The sequence below is a fragment of the Pristis pectinata genome, chromosome 11 (genome assembly GCF_009764475.1).
Source record: "Pristis pectinata isolate sPriPec2 chromosome 11, sPriPec2.1.pri, whole genome shotgun sequence".
Classification (NCBI taxonomy): Eukaryota; Metazoa; Chordata; class Chondrichthyes; order Rhinopristiformes; family Pristidae; genus Pristis; species Pristis pectinata.
Window position 1 is genome coordinate 44686710 of NC_067415.1, and position 20309 is coordinate 44707018.

The window sequence follows — 20309 nt, forward strand, 5'->3', positions numbered from 1 at the left end:
CCTCAATTCCTGATTGTTTTTTTCCAAACCTTTATCTATCTCCTTTTGTGAATACCTCTAGTGATCTAGCCTCCACAATCCCCTGGGAGAGAGAATTCCAGAGACTGACCACCCTCTGCGAGAACCAATTCCTATGCAACTCAGTTTTAAACTACTTCTCCCTTGTTACATCTTCCAGAATGAAAGACGTAGCTTTAAAACACTTAACAAAAAATAGCACAAACTTTATTAACATGTTTGTCTCGTCAGATTTTTTATATTGATGTTATGTTTCTATCTGCAGGAGGGCAAAAAATGTAGTCCCCTATTTTTCAAATTATTCCGTTTCTCATTATCATCTTCATATTTTTGTTACATCAAATCTAATCAAGAGACCTGGCCAGCAGCCTCTGGGTCTGAATCATTTGTCATGCTAAACAACGAATAAGGTGTCTTCTCTGAAATTTCTCAGCTCATTTCCGACTGCACCTAATTCCAAGTGTGTATCTCATGCCACTCATGTTTCCATCCCATGTAAATGTTTTCAGTTTCCTAATTAATTGAATGTCACTTTCCTTTGGTTATTTGTGCAGAAAACATTGGCAAGTTTCTCCCATTGACCCATTAGCAAGTAGTATGTCAGGTGTGAGATTGGAATTCTGGAAGCTCCAGTATGGGGCTAAGCAAAGCATCAAAACTGTGAATCAGCACTGAATTATCCATGATCAATCAATGAGAGATCTACAACTGAATACATAAACACACTTTACAGTCTTTATCTCTTAAAATAATGTTTTGGAAGGGTGGATTACAGTAGAGATAGCTGAATTTGGAGGGTTCATTTTTTCCTTTCATAGCCTCAGTATCAAGTAACCAACCATCTTTATTTCAGTTGATCACAGTAGGGAATGCCAGTGTAAAGATTGTGCACTAAGGTAGAGAATTATATAAGGTAAGATTATTCCATCTAATCCTAAATTATAGTGAAAAAGAAGAGATGGGGAGGATGGCTCAGCAGTGTATCAGAACTTTTTACACAGCTTGCTCATCAAATGTTTAAAATACCGAAAATAAATTCTGCACTGTTCAGCAACTCTACTGACTGATGCATCAAACAGCCGAATGGTCCTTTCCTAACAATGCAACTTTTGGGATGATAACTATCTTGCAAAGCTTCAGAGTTCATTTGAAAATCAAGCCAAGTCAGTTACTATAACCTGCTTAAACCCAGAAAATAATAGAAATACATGGTCCATCTTTATAAGGAAAAGGCAGGTTGTGAGGGTGTGGATGTGTGCTTAGAGTTGTGAATAGATTCATGATATATCCTATCTTCTTTAATCAGCAGGTGATTGATCTCCCTTGCATTTATCTTAAATTTTCAGCATTTTCAATTTTCCCTTTTTGATGGTAATATTTGGAAAGCAAATGTATGATATATAAATTAAACACTCTATCTAATGAAGTATAAGCAATGAGTTAGAAGAGTCAACCATGTTGTGAGGATGGGAATATTAATTAACTGGACCAGGAAAGCACAGCAGTTTTCTTTTCCTAAAGGGAATTAGTGAAATAGTTGAGTGTTATGAGAATCTGCTAACTTCATGATCCCTCACTGACATTTTACAAACTATTTTTAAAATTTGAATGCAAATACTTAATTTGCCATGCTGGGATTTGAACTACTATTCATTGGATCATAGAGGACTAACATTACAATTGCACTATTGAACTGTCTTGCAGTTTTTATAAGTTAGAGTAAATTCAACAACACTCTGTTTGGGATTTTTTTTTTAAAGAGTGTGTTTAAAATTCTAAAAGTTAAATAAACTGTGATGGAAATTCAATCCAGGGATATAGAAAATATAACCATATGGCTTCCATGTCATGCTATTTCTAAAGTACTTATTTAAAAAAAACTCTCTTCCAGGGTTTTATACGGATGTTCAGTGTTGGCTACCTTATTCAGTGCTGCCTTCGTATTCCATCTGCATTTAGACACTTGTTTACAAAGCCTTCCCGGTTGTTGTCTGCTTTGTACAATAAAGAAAATTTCCAACTTGGAGCTTTTCTAGGATCCTTTGTTAGCATTTATAAGGTAATAGTATACGAGTTTATATGAGAGTTTATTACATTGTAATAATAATAAGAATGTCAATTTTGTAATGAGATTGTAAATGAGAATAAAATTAAATGAATTATGTACCATTTCAGGGAAACTAATTGAAAAGGAATGATAACTGAAAAATTTGGGGGTTTTGGAAACAGTCAAGATAATTTGAGAATAAATTGAAGAATAAGCATTAATTGAAAAATGCAGTAACAAATGAAAAAAATTAAAAATTATGATTTCTAGAAAATTTGAGAGTGTTACAGGAAATTTTCAAAGTTGGAATGGTACATTAATTTCATGAATCATGAATTTGTCACCTAAAAATTGAAACAATATATTGAGTTTTGCTACATATAAGCCTAAGAAGTTTAAAATAGGTGGATGCTTTAGAAAGCATATATTGTGCAATCCAGATGATAAGAGTGAAGAAAAATTGCATTTGTAAAGAATTAGGACTGTCTTCCTTGGAACAAGGTGCTTTAATAAAGTTCTTCAAGTTGCTAAGTTTTGATTGAGTGGGTAGGGGAAAGTTATTCCTTTGACGGAATGGGTCCTATAATTAAAAACCGTAGATTGAAAATCTTCAGCAAAAGGTGTGGACGAGGCTTTGGAGAATTTATAATTCCATGTGGAGAGCTGCCAAGATATCGATAATGGTTTCTGAAAGTGTTGTGAGCCAATTCATAAATAATCTCCAAAGGATATTGGTACAGCTGCTTGAGAATAAGAAGCTACTATGGTCTTGGCCAAAGAGCTGAATGTGGCACAGCATCTCCTGAATCAAAGAAGGAAGAAACTTAAGATATTTTAAAATTATTAGAAATGTTTGAAAAGCTTTTTGCATTCATACTATTTCCTCTTTTGGTAAGAGTCAATAAGATCATGCATTTAAAAGTGGCACTGAGTATCAGGGAGAGAATAGGAGAAATTTGATGTGTAATGCCTTGCCAGGTGGAGTAATTGAAGTAAAGACCATTGCAGTGACAAACATTGAAGAGGTGACAAATATTTAAAGCAAATATAAATGCAAGGTAATCGGGGATAAACAGAACTTTGAGATAGGTTTGGTGTGACTCTACTAAAGGGTTGCCATAGACACATAGAGGAAAATTCTCCTCTGATCTGGGAGCAGTGAATCACCGTAACATGACATATTAATGTTATTTGTCAAACTGCCAGTATAGAGGCCATCTCATTAAAATATAATTGGGTTCAGTCATGAAACAGGATGGTTTACTAAATTCAGTGCACTCTGTTGAAATCATTCTGTTGTAGTACTGTGCAGCTGAAACCTTGGAACTCAACCCATAAAGGGGCAAACAGCACTCAAGCACCAGTTCTGCAACTGTATTAAATGGTGTAATTTGAAGAATGGCTGCAGTTTGCTCAGGAGAAGAGGACATGCTCCAAGATGCACTGAGAAAGATTTGGAGAGAATGGAGAGATGTGCTGTCTGCAAGCAGTCCATGGTGACCCTCTAAACCTACAACATGATCTTGGCAAGAGTTCTTGGGAAATTCCTCATATTATCTTATGACATAGAAGAAAGGTGTTTGTTCATTGAGTGTATGCCAGTTCTCAGAGCAGTCCCATCAATCCCATTACACCACTTGTTTCCCTGTAACCTATTCTCTTTCACATGCTTATCAACGTTACCCTGATTCTCCTACCACCCACCTAGTGGCTAATGAACCAACTGACTTGTCTTTCGGGTGTGGGAGGAAACCAGAGGACCTAGGGGAATCCCACGTGATCCTGACAGGGATAGGGTCGAATTGGAATCTCTGGGGCCATAAGGCAGCGCCACCACCTGTTGTGCCATTGTTCCAGCCTATCTACTGAGATCTCTACTGAAAACCTTATGTCTGCACAGTCTATGAGTGCCTCTATGGTAAACCTGCAGTGCTAACAAATCCTTGCATCCTGCCTACCTCATCCTCTTGGCTATAGAAAAAGGTGAAGACATGTTTTCCATTTGATGGGAGAGCTTAGATGCCTTACCTAACATAGCAGTGTGCAGTAACTGAGAAATGGCTTCGATCAGCAACAACAACCTGGAATGGTCCTGAGCCTAGGAATTTGTGAGTGATGTAGCCTTATGGAGGTTGAGATTAAAATGATCTTAAGTATGATTTTAAGAGCAGACCAGGCACATGTGTAAGTGTGTATTTGAGATTGAAAAATATGATTTTGGTGAAGCCTATCTTGATGAAGCATGGTCTGTATGGATGTTGTTGTTTAGACTAGTCTCTGGGTGGATAAGGATTTGGGTAATGAGCCCTTTCTGCCTCCTGCCATGTGCTCCCCAAGGCTACCTGTGAGGCCTATGAGATGTATGTAACAGAGAAACATGGAAAAATAGGAGCAGGAGGGGGCTATTTGGCTCTCCGTCCCTGCTCCACCATTCAAGGCGATTATAGTTGATCATCTGAATTCAGTAATCTGTTCATGCTTTTTCCCATATTCATCAGTGTCTTTAACTGTAAGAACTCTTTCAAACATATCCTTGAATATATTTACTGATGTGGCCCATGTCACAAACAGGAACATTAGGTAGAGACAAGTGCCTGTTGGCAGTATGTCTTGAGTAAGAAAGTGTAATTGAAGGTGCAAGGAAGGTTCAGTATTAGGTTTGAGTCCAGTGTAGGGTAACTAGCGACGTTGCAGAGTGCTGTGCAGCCACCTGGCTTACAAATGTAGTCTTAATACAATTAGCCCTTTAAATACTTGGCCCATACACAATAGCTCTAACCTAGTCTATTGCATTTGGTGCTCGCAATGTGGCCTCTGCTACATCGGGGCTGCCAAGTGTATACTAGAAGACCATTTTACAGAGCAGCACCTGTGCCCTGTCCACAGTGGTCATCTTGAGCTTCTGGTTGCATGTCATTTCAACTCCCCTTCCCGTTCCCACATCGATCTGTCTCCAGCCTTCTCCACTGCCACGGTGAGGTCAAACATAAGCTAGAACAGCACCTCATATTCTGCTTGGGGAACTTACAATGGTATGAATATTGAATTTTCCATTTTCAGCTAACTCCTGTGTTCCTTTCTCACTCCAACCAGTCCACCCAGCTTCTCTCTCCCTTCAAATTTTCCAAGTGTCCCCCTCATTATCCAGATCCTTTCTATCTGGTTCCATCTGCCCATCAGCCACGTCTATCTGGCTGTTTTTTCTCTCCCTTACTTCACCTTTCCTATTCCCTGCCCCACCTGGTTCCATCTGCCCATCATCCCTCCCTTATCTGTTTCCACCTATCACCTAACCAGCTCTGTCTCTCCCTTCCTTCACCTGGTTCCATCTACTTAAATTGTTTTCCTCATTTGTTTCCACCTATCACCGGCAGCCTCTGTCTAAGCTCTTGCCTCTTCCCTTCCCCCACCTGGCTCTATCTGCCCACCATCCCCACTCCAATCTGGTTCCACCTATCACCCTTCCCTCTTACTTCGATATACTGGCTACCTTCCCTCTACACTCTCAGTCCTGATGCAGGATCTTAACCTGAAACGTCGACCACCCTTTGTCTCCACAAATGCTGTTTGACCCATTGAGTTCTTCCAGCAGTTCTTCTGTGTCTCCCGATCCTTGAAATAATTTGGTGTCAGGGGAACCAATGTCAGTAAAAGCTGGAGTAAACAAGTACTCCTAATTTGCAGATAAATGAAGTTGAAAATCACTCTGGAAGGCATAAAGCAGATGTCATGCAATTACTAATGTCACTCAGGTGAATTTCACGCCAGAAATTTATTTCTAGCACTAACTGAAAATCCTGATGGAAAATCAGGTCAAATTTCGAGGCACCAGGAGGTCCAGCACAGTTTTTCCTCTTTGGGTTAAACTTATTTTCAACTGCACAGTGCTAATTCTTTCCCAGAAGAAGTAACTTTCTAGGTAAGTTATCTTTACTGGCCTCCCTCTGGCTATGATTTTGTAATATGACTAAGATTGGGCATGACCAGACTTGAGGTATTAATTACCAGACATAACTTTCTGTGACAAGTTCAGTGGATAATTCATGTGAAAGTCCAGAAAATTTAAAAAAAATAATGGAGGGTCTTGGTGGTATTTGTGTGAAGTAAATGACAGACACTGAAAATCAAACAGCAAGTTCTAGAAATTTGCAACTCCCAAAGTATCACTTAATCCCCTGAATATGCTGGCCTATTCATGCATTAATAATAGTTTGCATTGTTGATGCATTTGAGGCCCCACATATGACAATTTCAGAAATTTATTTCATTCTGTTTTAAGCATCAAATGCATTTTTACTAAACAAAATGTTTCATGGTCTTCCAACATCTAACCAAGGCATTTACTGAATAACGTTTGGTAAAGGTATTTACAATACCATAGGAGAAGCTGTTTAATTCTGTTGTTTTTATTGCATGTCAAGGGCACTAGCTGCTTCCTCCGATGGGTAAGAAATTTGGATGATGAGCTTCACGCATTGATTGCTGGTAAGAGTAATAATTTTTCAGCTTTTTTTTTTACAATCGATTTTCCAATGCAATAAGATGACCATTTATGACATGAAATAGAGAGAAAAGTAAGAATAATAAAAGTCCATCCAAATGCTTTTTGAATTTTATTATTTTGAATATTAATAGAATTCAGCTCACTAACTACTCTCTGCTACAGTTCTAATATTATAGTTTGAACATGATAATGCTATTTGTTCTTGTTCTTCAAAACAAATCTGAAATCCTGTTGTGTTTGATAGTTCAAGAGATAAACCCAAATTATGTTCTAGCTAATTCCTCGAATATATAATCTCACATAGAGAACAAACAACAAGACGCTGGAGGAACTCAGCAGGTCGGGCAGTATCCATGGAGAAAAACAGTCAACGTTTCAGGTCAGGACCCTTCTTCAGGACCGGATGCTGCCTGGCCCGCAGAGTTCCTCCAGCATCTTGTTGTTTTTTCATCTAGATTCCAGCATCTGCAGTCCTTTGTTTCTCTAGTTTCTCGCATAGAGAACTGTGCATGAAATCATTTTCACATTCAGCCTGATTAGTCTGTGCCTTCCATAGGTGGCATTGTAGTGTGAAAATATGCATTTTGCAGTTTAAAATATTTTTCTAAGATGGCTTATTATCGAACTATAATCAGCGTAATTCAAGATGCCATTCAAATAAGAGCCAAGGGTTTTATATTTGATTATTATTACTGTTTATGAGAATCTGTCCATTGTATTAATCATTTTTTTTTATATACAGGTTTCTTAGCTGGAATGTCCATGATGTTTTACAAAAGCACAACTATCTCCATGTACCTGGCTTCCAAACTTGTGGAGGTGAAATTCTTTTTTTATTTGTGTAAATGTCAATTTGGATGCTTTTTACAGTGTCAACAATGGTATTCAGTTAGTTTTTTTTATTTAAGTTGTGACTGCTCTTGTCTCTGTCTCCTTTGGGATGGCACAATCCTGATGCCGTTTGTATAGAGTTTGCACTTTCTCCCTCTGACTGTGAATTTTCTCTGGGTGCTCCAGTTTCATCCCATGTCTGAAAGAGGTGCAGGTTGCTGGGTAAATTGGCTACTGTAAGTTGTGCACAGTGTGCAGCTAAGTGGTAGAATCTGAGGAGAGTTGATTGCAATGTAGAGAGAATAGAAATGGGATTAGTAAACGGGTGCTTGATGGTCAGCGCTTGGTGGGCCAAAAGGCCTTTTTCTTTGCTGTATGAATCTACAACTATGACATTGGTAAATGGAGCAGGTTTTCCTCTCAAATATGACGTGGATTCTCATTTCCCAGTGAAAGAAGAGTGAAAGGCTTTGAAATGCACCTTGCAGACTTTCCTTCCTCTACATATTGTTTATTGAAGCCGCCAGGAAATCCATCAATTTACCAGGTGGATACTCTGGAAAATGTTGATTGTAGACTTGGCCTCTTTTAGATAGAGAGTCTAAAGAGAACAGGCAGCAAAGTCAGGGAAACACAAAAAGGTAAGAGGCACAAATTCGCCAGAGGTTCCCAATGGATTCATGAGACCAGTTGACACCAAAGGAAGCCATGATGTGCACATCTTCTCTTCTGATTTACAGCCCTTGTTGAGGCGTAGGTGGCGTCAAGCTGATCAGTTTTTGATATAGAAGAAGTGGGGATGAAGAAAAATTAAATTACTGTTGCTCTTTTTTATTCTGTTTATTTCTATCCATTTGAGTTTTTGTTAGAATAACAAACTAAACTATTTGTTTTCCTTCCTGAGCTGCCATGATGTAAATGCAATTAATAAAGCATGGAGAGAGACTATTCAGTCTGCTGTGACTTTGTAGGTAGTACCTCTTCAACAGGAACTAATACTTCAGTCTCCATGACCTTTCTTCATATTTTATATTCATGTATTCATTTATATTCATGTATTCAAGACTCTTGGACAGGAACCATGAGTGAGAGATGGCAGGTTGAAGGGGCCATTTTGAAGACAGGTGATGTTGGCAGTTTTGCAAGGGAGCATGCAATGGTGCCTGAACAAATGGACTGCTTAGTAGAATACAGAACAGCACAGGAACGGGCCCTTTGGCCCACAATGTCTGTGCCGATTATGATGCCAATTTAAACTAAACTTATCTGCCTGCATGTTGTCTATGCCTCTCCATTCCCTGCCTGTTCATGTGCCTGTCTAAATGTCTCTTAAAACATCGCTATTGTATTTGCTTCTGCCACTTTCCCTGGCAGCTTGTTCCAGGCACCTGCCACTCCTGACTTTTTTGCTCAGTACCCTAAGCAATGAAGTCAAATATGCTGTGCACCTTTAACTCCCTACCTACTTGTGTGGCCACTTTCAGAATGGTAGGGACTTGCATCCTAAAATCCCTCAGTACATTAATGTTCCTAAGGGTCTTGCCATTTACTTTCCCCTTACATTTGACTCCCAAAGTGCAACACCTCACACTTGTCAGAATTAAACTTCATCTGTGATTTCTCTGCCCATATTTCAAAATGGTCTATACACTGCTTAGTCCTTTGACATCCTTCCTTACTATCCACATTTCTACCAATTTTTGTGTCGTCTGCAGACTTACTAATCAACCCACCTACGTTATTGTCCAAATCATTTATATATCACAAACAACAAAGGACCCAGCATTGATCCTTGCGGAACCCCTCTGGTCACAGACCTCCAGTCAGCATAACACCCCTCCACCACTACCCTCTGTTTTCTATGACCAAGCCAATTTTGAATCCAATCTACCAAGTCTCCATGGATCCCATGTGACTTAATCTTCTGGATCAGCCTACCAACACTTTTTAAAAAAAAAACTGCCTCCTAACACTCCTTTAACCTTTCTCCCTCTCACATCAAAGCTATGCCCTCTAGCACTTCCACACTGGGAAGCCTACCACGAGGGATCTTGTTGAAAGCTTTACCAAAGGCCATGTATACAACATCTACTACCCTGTCCTTATAAATCATCTTTGTCACCTCCCCCGCACAAAGCTATGCTGATTGTCCCTAATAAAGTCCGTGCTTTTCCAGATATGAGTAGATCCCATCCCTGAGAATTTTCTTCAATAATTTCCCTACTACTGATGTAAGGCTTATCAGCATATAATTTCCTCGTTTCCCTCTACTGCCCTTCTTAAGTTGAGGGACAATGCTGGCTATTCTCCATTCCTTTGGGACCTTGCCTGTGGCTAAAGAGGCTATTAAGATCTCTGTCAAGGCCCCAGTAATCTCTTATGTTGCCTCTCTCAATAGCCTGGGATAGACCCCATCAGGCCTTGGAGACTTGTCCACCTTGATGCTCTTCAAGAGACTCTATACCACCTTCTTCTTGATATCAACACGCCCTAGAATATCAGCATATCCCTCCCTGACCTTGCTATCCTCCATGTCCTTGGTGAATACCAATGCAAAGTGCTCATTTAGTACCTTGCCCACTTCCTCTGACTCAAGGCATAAATTCCCTCTGTTCTTGAGTAGTCCTGTCCTCTCCCAGTTACCCTGTTGTTTTTGATGTATGTATATAATGTTAACTTATTGGTTTTATGTATATGTGCTGGAAGGAAAACAAGATGCCTTCAGAAAGTAAGAAGGTGGAAAATTTTGGAATGTATAGTAAGGCTGGAAACTTCAGAGAAGGAAAGGAAGTTGAATTTCGACCTTTTTGTTGATTACCATATTAAATAAGGGAAGTGTATTAGTGTGGACAGAGATATGATTGAAGGATAGGAGAAAGAAAGGAAGTAAAATTGTTCTTTTTCAACCAGAGATTTGTTACTGCTGGGTGCTAGAAGGTCCTCAGCTATTTACTATCTACATTAAGGACTTCTATGAAAAGACAGAGTAAAATGTCTGGATTTTCTGCTGACAAAACATGATGGGATAGTGAATAATAAGGAGGACATAAGGAGTCTGCAGCAGTATTCAGACATGTTAAGTGAATGGTAAAAAGATGGCAGATGCACTATAATGTGTGAATCACTTTGGTAGGAAGGATAGAAAATCAGAATATTATTTTAGACGGTGAGAAACTGGTGAAAGTGTACAGAAGGATCATAGTCTGGTGGTTCATGAGATCAAGATGTAAACGTGAGTACAGCAGGGAATTTGGAAGGCATATTGTATGTTGGGCTTTATTACAGAAGGATTGGAATACAAAAGTTAATGAAGTCTCACTGGTACTGTACAGGGCTTTGGAGAGACTTCATTTAGTGTACTGTGAATTTGACTTCTGCACCCATGGCAGGATATATTTAGAGGTAGTGCAGCCTATATTTGCTAAATTCTTTCCTGGAATGAGGATATTATAATGAGTAAGATATGCCAATATTCCCTGCAATGAGAGAAATTTGTTGAAATATATATTGAATAGAATTGACAGTAAGAGGCTGTTTATTCAGGCTAGAGAATGTTGAACTAGGGGTTGTTCAAAGCAAAGGGATTGGCTACATAATGCAGATGGGGAGAAAATACAAAGTAATATCACTCTTTGGAATTGTTTATGTCAATGGCCTGTGGGTACTTGGTCATTGAATATGTCGTGGACTGAAGCAAAAATCAAACCACTGGAAGACTCGATGGGTCAAGCAGCATCTGTGGAGGCAAGGGAATTGTTGATGTTTTGAGTCGCGACCCTGCATCAGGAATGAGCGTGCTGAGAGAAGATAGCCAGTATATAAAAGTGAGAGGAAAGGGTGAAGCAGAGACGGAAGCAGATGAAGGGGTAGGATAGGCAGATGGCTCTCACTTCTACATACTGGCAGTCTTCCCTGTACATCCTCAGTCCTGATGCGGGGTCTCAGCCCAAAACTTCAGCCACCCCTTGCCTCAATGGATGCTGCTTGACCCACTGAGTTCTTCCAGCAGTTTGCTTTTTTTTAACTCCAATTTCAACATTTGCAGTCTCCTGTGTCTCTGGAATGAGACTGAAATATTTTTGGGCACAATGGGTACAATCAGATGGAAGGATTAGGTACAAGTTAGACCTGAGGTATTGAACAGTGGAGAGGTCTTATGGTTTTACTATTTTTTACTTTTCTGTCACCAAGAATCCATATTTGAATTGTATTTACTGTACTTTTAGCAATTTAAGTGGTGTTCATGCAGCAGCTCCAATAAGCCAAAAGGTTTTCTTTCCAGAAAGTTTTTCTGCCAGTTTTCTCTTTTTTTTTAATTGCTGGATATGCTTACAGTGTGTCTGGCACCCATCAGTTCTTTGTTAGTGTTAGGATTATCCTTGACAACGATTATCGGCAGGTTATTTGATCATAAAGCATAACAGCTGAGTATTATTTTGTTCTCTTTCAATATCTACATATGGATTTTTTTGTAGGGTAGTTATCAAGAGTGGGAGCCCTAGTTATTTTCCTTTTCCTATCTTTGGTGCATTGAGACCAATTGTAACAGAAAAGTGTGACCAAAACTGTTGAGTTCATAAATTTACGCTCAGATGCCAAGTTTTCAAACAACCGACCCAAAACGAGATTTTAATTTGTCTTCATGGCAACATTAACTCTGGCCTTCCTGTGGCCAAGTGCTATGGGCATAATCATCTTGAAAGCTGTTGTTCCTATTTTTGTTCATCACGTAAGGGGAATATCAGCAATATTTGTGATATACAGATATGTAAAGTATTCCAATTCCAGGGTATTGCATTCCATCGACATTATTGGAATGCTAAATTTCCTGGTATTATAAATAAATTAGTATTAAAATAAGTTGATGATCTGATTAGTCTAAGCAATTAATATTCACCTTTGTTGGCAGACACTGTATTTCAAAGGCATTGAAGCAGGAAAATGTCCATACATTGCAAATGCAGACACCATCATCTATGCAATTTCCACAGCTGTATGTTTTCAAGCGGTAAGTACCAGCCAATAAGACAGATTTATGAGTACGTTTCTATTTTAAAAAAAACCATCTCATTGCTTTTCTAATCAGATGGAGCTACCATATTACCTAATGTGACTCAAGACTATGATAGAATAGAATATTTGGGCATATGCTACAAATACAATTGATTACAATAACATTTCAGATACTTTCTTGAAAAATCTGCAATCTGCACATGAATCTTCATAGTGATTTTGTTCAGCACTATGCAGTTCAAAAAAAATTGATGGTGATAGAGGAACACAGTCCAGATGCTTTACTTACCTTGGATGTTGCTGACACAATTTACTCAATGTTTTTTGGTAATACATGGATACCCTGATGCAATATGATGACTTGCTTGTATTTCATGGGCTCTTGCAATTATATTAGTTGATGTGAAATGAATCCATGTCTAGACATCACTTTTTGTCTGTCTGCCAAGCAGTTCTGTATGCTCTTTGGCAGCACTGAAGAACACCCACAATTTGTTACAAAGATGATAACTACCTTATGTTGCCTGCTAACTTTAATGATTTTAGCATTCAGCCAGTGCTGCTCATTAGGTGGATTCTTCAGTGGGGAGCCAATATTGTGAACAGTTAATGCTGGTTGAAGCTAGCCTGCAATTTTTAAAATCAGCCTCTTCCATTTCACAAAGGGGGAGATGCATTGTAGCTGAAACTTGGGAAACTGTGGGACAGCAGACATGGGAGAGTGTTAGATGATCTATTGTGGACACAGCACTGAAAGCCTTAGGGGAGGTGATGGAAAGGATCAAGGAAGTTTGGTATCTACAAAGGCCCTCCAGGCAAGCTCAGAAAGCAATAGCAAGGGATGTGAAGAGAGTGAGGGGGGATAACGAGAGATGTACAGTGCAAGAGGGCACATTGTCTGAAACTGGAACTGCAAAATTGAGTGCTATCTGCATCTCCATCCTACTGACCAAAGCTGTTCGAGATTGTGTTCCTGCATCATCTACAATCTCTGCTGAAAATCAGCAGCTTTTTGCCAGACATTCGGGAGTACAAGGATAAGTGAAGGAACATAGTAGGTAAGCATAAAATGATCTGATATTTTAAAGTTGTGTATTGATTGCATTCAGCTATACATAAATGCTTAGAGCCAGAAAATTATTAGGGAATAGCATGCTGTGGCCTGAAAAATGCCACAGAATGAGAGAAAACAGGGTATTTCTTCTCCTGGTGAGTTCTAGCTTTTGGCTGATCTTTAGGCTGAAGGGGTGCAGAACCAAGAACTTAATGAATCAGCATATGCCATCCTCAGGCAAGCTCTCCTTCTAAACAATCTTATAACTACAAGAGTTCCTCGGGTTACGAATGACCTGACTTATGGAAATCAGACTTTTCACAAATTCTGCCATACATTTTTAAAGCATTTCACAAGCTTCCAAAAATAATAATGGTGTTTCATGGTATTCATTAATGACTGGATACAGTATATATTCCATTAATTTAATTATGGGTGATATGAGGATGATTATTCAATGAAATGAAAGAATTATAGCAAGTGTATGTAGAGTGAAATGATGTGGGCCACCATTAGAAAACTGATGTTTCTGACTAATGGAGAAATTGGCTTCCCGACAATTCTCAGGAATGGAATCCTTGCGTAACCTGGAGACTGCGTGTGCTCTGGGAAAAGTTAAAGAAATGAAAATTAATCAGGGGTGATGGAACAAAATGATTATCATGATGAGTGCAGGAGTGAATTCCACATCAAACCCAACATTAAGTTCTTTGCAAATCACATATGATAGTAAAACTTTCATACTGAATATTATTTAGAAAAAAATTGCCTTTAACAGGAAAGTTCCCTTAAGGTTCACATAATGAAATAAGGAATTCATTAAATAGTTAAATCAGAAAAATGAATGTCGTATGCTTGTCAGGAATGCAGGTTTGAAAAGTTTTATTGTGGGATTAAATTGCCATTAAAGTTTGATTCAGTGATATATCTGTATATTCATTTTGTATTTCCTGTTGCATTTCATCAAGAATTTTTTTAAAATTGTGATTAACTTTTCACATCATTTTTAGGCAGTGATGGAAGTTCATAACCTCCGGCCTTCCTACTGGAAATTTCTGTTGAGGCTTACAAAGGGAAGGTAAGTGTTTTAGTTCATTTTTGTCATTTGTGATTGATTGAATGTTTTGAGTAGGTAACAAGAATGGTGTACTGTATTTGACCTTGTCCATGTGAATTTTAGCAAGGCTTTAGACAAAGGTTCTGTGTGAAAGATGGGTAATGAATCTAAGCTCTTCAGTCCAAGGCAACATGCCAAATTAAATCCAAAGCTGATCTATTGGCAGAAATTAGAGGTTAATAATTAGATTTTTTTAATTGCAGGTTGTTTGCAATTGGTTCTGTAGCAAACAATGCCAGGTCCCTTGGTTTTTATGATATATATCAGTGTGGTGCACAATTAAGAATCCAGGTGCTATGATAATGACATTGTGATAATACTGAAGAACAAAATGACAAATTGCAGGAAGTTATCGATGAGCTGGTAGGGAAGCAAGAAAGTGCCAAAAAGAATTAATTATAGAAATTTGCAAAATAAAGGTTCAAATCATGTTTGATTCTCTTTCTGCCCAGACAACTTAGTCTAATTTTTCAGATCCAGTGCCCCCAACCCCTGATTCTGGAGGTGGGCAACAAGGTGTAACAAGTAGCAATAAGATCTCAGCCAGCATAACACTAAGGTCCTACCGTTTGGATGCCCTGACAACCACTAGCAGGAGCCTCACCTCCTGTTGTGTCTGTGGGGATTTTAAGAGTGCTTAGATGTCTCTGGTGTACAGAGGATTAAATTTTTAGAATTGCTTTAAATAATCAAAAGAATTATTACATTATTTAAGTAAAATTCAATGAAAAATATTGAAACACAAAATAATTAGTACATTTTAGAGTGTAATAAGTTTTAGAAAAAATGTGACTGGTATAGGATGTTAGAGGCAGATTCCCCAGCATACAAGTCTGTGCTGGTCTAGGACATACTTATCAGTGAGCTGCTGAACGGTGGCCGTTTCTTTAGAAACCACCAGCGACAGCCAGGTCAATTTGGCCCAGTGCATTTGCCGAGGGCAAACAAAGCAACATAATGCACAACAAATGGTTGTGAGAAGTCTAGAGCAAGGGGGATATTGGAGTGCACAGAACTGTCCTTCTATCAGAAGTAGCAGGACAGGTAGATAAGCTTGTTAAAAAGGAAAGTCTTGTACGATACTTTATTGGCTGAAACACAAAATGTAAATGCAAATTACTATACTGGAATGGTTTTAAAAGAAAACATTAGTTAGACCCCATCTGGAGTACTATGTAGAATTCAGCCATCACATTAAGAAGATGAATGTGATTATACCAGAGATGGATAATAAAGCAGGTTGGATAATATGGTATTATTTTCTCTTGTGCAAAGGAGATTGAGGCAAGCTGATGATGAGAGTACAAAATTATGAGGCAGCAACATAGAATGAAGCAAAGTGTGAATAACCGAAGGCATAGATTTAAAATAACCGGTTCAAGTACTAGAGGGTGGTGCAGGTCAGAAACTCATTGCCCAAAAGAGTGATGGAGACAGAAATCTTTAATGCATTTTAAAGTTTCAGGATGAGTGCCTAAAACCTGTAACCTGCAAGGTATGGGCCAAGAGCTGGAAAATGGGTTTAAGGTGGACTGTTTTCCTTGGTGGTATCAACTCAATAGGCTAAGTATCCATGGTGGGTTAGATTTCTGTGCATTCATGGCATGCATTAAGAACTAGTCAGTGAATCAGAATATATTTCAGAATGGATTGGAAACCTCTGCCAATTGTGTATATGATATTTGCTCATTATATTTACCTGTAATAATGTTCATGGCTAAAGGTATAACTGCAATAAGAGGCGTTTTGCAATGTTGAAGTGTTGGCTGCTTTTGGTAATGCCAGTTATTAGCTACTGAAGGAAAAAAGCTGCAACATCACTCAACCCTACATTGCCATTGTACTTTCTGGCCACTGTGGGTCAGTGTAGGGCAGTCTATTCACCTAATAATAGAAGGAATCAAAGGTAAGAATCTAAGAAACAAAAGCAAGTTGTTCAGCCCTTTGTGCATTCTCTACCTTTCAGAAAAATGCTAGCTGATCTTTTAACCCAACCTCAAAATCCTGCACTAACCCCATATCCTTTGATTCTTTTAATATCCAAAAATCTGTCAAATTTGATGTTCAATGTGCTGTGTGACTGAGACTCCATAGCCCTATTGGTGAGACAATGCTAAAGATTCTCTACCCATTTGTTAAAAAAATTTCTCCGCACCTCTGTCTATTTTGAGACCATGTCCCCTGACTGTGGACACCAGAGCCAAGGGAAACGTCAAACCAGTACCCATCCTGTAATGCCCCATAGGTTTCAATGCTGCCAATTCTTGGATGTTAAGCAGGTGTCAGAAAGTTTACCATGGGTAACTGGCTTGTGGTGGCCAAGCAACCATAGCAACAAGGCTTTCTGACCTTTTGGTGCCCCATCACTTACAAGACTCTTAGTTCTGTTCCTCTACAACTATTCTCCCCTTCAATCTTCCTCTAAAACCTCTCCAGTCCAAACCAGCATAACTTGCCACTCCTCCCCCAACCCCCTCCACCCACCATCATCCAGCTCTAACCCCCTCAACCACCTTGAACCTACTCTGCCCTCCTTTCACCATTTCCCTTCCCCTACATTATTGAAATCCCACCCACCACTGTTACCATTCTGTCCTCCAAGCACCACCTCCACAGCCCCTGTCCCAGCCCTACCCTTGCCTCCTCACTCTGAGTGATTATATATTGTTCAAGTGTGCCTTCATTTCGTAATATCAGATGATTTTTGCACATTTATTTCTATATTTTTGTTTCAATCAGGTTTGCTTTGATGAACAGAAGGGCATTGGATGTTTTTGGTACACATGCCTCGAGGGACTTTAAAGGATTCATCCCAAGGCTGGATCCAAGATACACTCTTGTGAAACCAGAACTTGAACTTGAATTCAATTCCTGATTACTGTATGATGGGTCAGGAAAGACATTCTTTGGAATGGTCCAGGTTCATAGGGCAGGTTTAACGCAGGAAGTTATTATTTCCAATGTTTTACCTGGGGGAAGGGGTGGGGGGGGGGGGGGTCGATATTCTTGCAGTTTTCTTTAAGGGCTATCTAATTGCGCCTCTCTTCTGATGTAAAATGTGAATGCATTAAGCACTTAATCTTTGGAAGTTTAATTGTTCTTGTTAATTGATTATTCCATTTTTGTTACAATTTTTGCTAGTTATTTTAAATATGATATTTGGGTGTCCTATTAATTCCATTTATGCCAACTGCTTGTTTGCAGGGTATTGGCTATTTTATATATGCCAATGCTAATGGTTCTTCTGTGAAATTGATTTCTTTTTGCAAAGTCTGTAGTAATTGGTTCATTCCTTATCGCCAATGGTTGATTGATGAATAAAATAAACAAAATGTGATGAAAATAATTTGCATCCTGCAGTGTAAATTGCAACACCAATTGACACTGCTAAAGAAATATTATTGTTTTTGATATTAAATTGCTCTATTATGTTAAATATTTAAAGACCTATTCATTTGTTATGTAATTGATATATTTACCCTAAACCTCAATCCATACTTGTAACTTAATGAAGTCTTAGCCCTAATTCCTATTGACGAATATTTTTTACTTCTAAATGACAAATTTTGGTACTCTGGTGTATTATAAAATTATAAAAAAGATGGTTAATTTTCCTGTAAATGTAATAGTGTATTTCAGGCAAAAAGCAATTCATTAAAAAAAAATAAACAAAAAACATTCAGTCAGATTTTTTTCTTAGGAATTTACCCAACGGCCTCTTATGATAATTGAGTTTCACTGAGCTTTTAGCAATAGGAACTTTAGTTTATGAAAATCAACAATTACCATTCAGAATGGCATCAGTGAGTATATAGTACAAGAACTGAATTTCCAAATATTGAAAACTTACAGTAAAGACATGTTCTTATTAAATTTTATGTTTGATACCATGTTGAAAAAAATTAGGAACTTTTATTTTTGGGACATAGATTGTATTGGTGTAAAAGCCTTTGGCTTGAAGAACATAAATCTGTAAGAAACCTTTATTTCCTCAGATGATGATGTGTAACTCAAGCTGTTTCAAAAACCTGCAATGGAAACCAGATGTTTGCTGTGGCACACAGATGATGACAGTTAGAATAGTGGAGCATTGACCCATATGTGCATATTATTAAAGAAGTCCCGGTTTCCACGAATAACCTTGAAATCTAATTGTGAACTGGACCACTTTCCAGTTCCAGTTTGTGTGAAGTTAGAAAGCAAAATGCTTTTGTTTTCAACAGGCTTATTTAAGGATTATGACTATCTTCAACCATTTTGGTGGTTTACATTTAACACAAATGGCTGGCATTGAGAGAACTATGACTTCTGTTGCATCAAATTGCAGTATGTATGGTTAATAACCAATATAGTTACAGATGTCAAAATACCTCATTAAGTAAAATATCACAGTACCTGATCTGGATGCAAGATGCTTTGCTTGTTTTGAAAAGAATTGTGAATATTAGAACCATAGAAAAATACATAGAAAAATATTAAGATTATTTGAATTATTAGATGATTAGAGATTCTCACTAGTATATACTGGAATGTTATTGTTGAAGAATTCATTTAGCAACATGTCAACCTTTCAAAGGAATTCATGTTCTTTGTGGATTGATTTTAGTCTATTTGTAACGAGCTACCAAGGAATAGAAGGTAGTTTATAACAGCTTGTGTATAGCCTGTTAGTGCAAAAGGCACAGTTTGTTGCTTTTGTTAGTGCTCCATTTATCAATGCTGACTTAAACCTCTGCCTGGAAAGCTGGAGTTTGACAACAAAAGGAGACAAGGGGGTGAATCTCATCCATTGTTAGCAGATTCCTTCGGTGGTTTGTATAAAATGTTCTCTGTGTAGAAGGAGGATAAAACAACTCTGGAGACAAAGCTATACCATGTAATTATGTTCAATTTTGTAAAGAAGGAATAGAAAACTCAAATTTGTAAGTCGTGATAAATCTCAAGCTACATCTTAATAACTTTGTATAATATAAATTTTAACAATTAAATTACCAATAAAACATAAGTGACACCAAGTATATTTTTACTATCATAATAAAAGAAAATGGATGTACTCTTGCCAATTTCTATTTGTAAGAAAGCTGATTTTTTTTTGCAGGAATTTTGCATGTTGTTCAAATGACAAGTGCCTTTTAACAGTGCATGTTTTCGGTGGTTCTAACTCAAAATGTGTTAGTCATTGGTTGGTATTAGTAACCCAAAACCATTAATAATGGAAATTGCAAACCCACAGTGTCAGACCAAACATAAAATGTAACATCAGATCATTAGCAATAATGTTTGATAGCTCTAATACCACAATACCACAACTATCTTAAGTGCTTTCAATTGGAAATATAGAAGTACAATGGGCTGAAACTCCCCCAAAACTCCCAAAGCAACAATTTCCTTTTGAATTTTCCAGTTTCTCGCATTATAAATAAGCATTTGCTCTGTGGTGTATGGATAAACTACAACAGATTTAGTACCATTATCATCTGTCGCTGCATTATTAGTCTCAGGTCTCGAAGATAGTAACCGTTCAATAAAGTTTTGTATGATTAGAACATGGTCCTTTATAACACTGTGTACTTAACCCATGAATAATTAATGCTATAAGTAACTCTTGATTACATTTCATTTCTTTTGATTATATAGAATGGAAAAGTTACTTAATGTTCCTTAAGTTACTTACAATTATTTCATTAGCTCCTGAAAAATTTCCCCTTAAAACACACTTCAAAAC

At 38.0% G+C, this 20309-nt stretch overlaps 1 protein-coding gene across 1 annotated transcript in view; it reads left to right on the plus strand.

Moving 5' to 3' along the window:
- Window positions 1-19578, plus strand: part of tmem135 (transmembrane protein 135) — a 307781-nt gene extending 288203 nt beyond the window's left edge. The window contains exons 10-15 of the mRNA XM_052026561.1: window positions 1910-2077; window positions 6487-6550; window positions 7312-7388; window positions 12310-12408; window positions 14478-14545; window positions 17324-19578. Coding sequence (XP_051882521.1) covers window positions 1910-2077; window positions 6487-6550; window positions 7312-7388; window positions 12310-12408; window positions 14478-14545; window positions 17324-17459 — 612 coding nt within the window. The 3' untranslated portion in view covers window positions 17460-19578. The remainder of the gene's footprint in view (window positions 1-1909; window positions 2078-6486; window positions 6551-7311; window positions 7389-12309; window positions 12409-14477; window positions 14546-17323) is intronic.
- The last annotated feature ends 731 nt before the right edge of the window (window positions 19579-20309 follow it).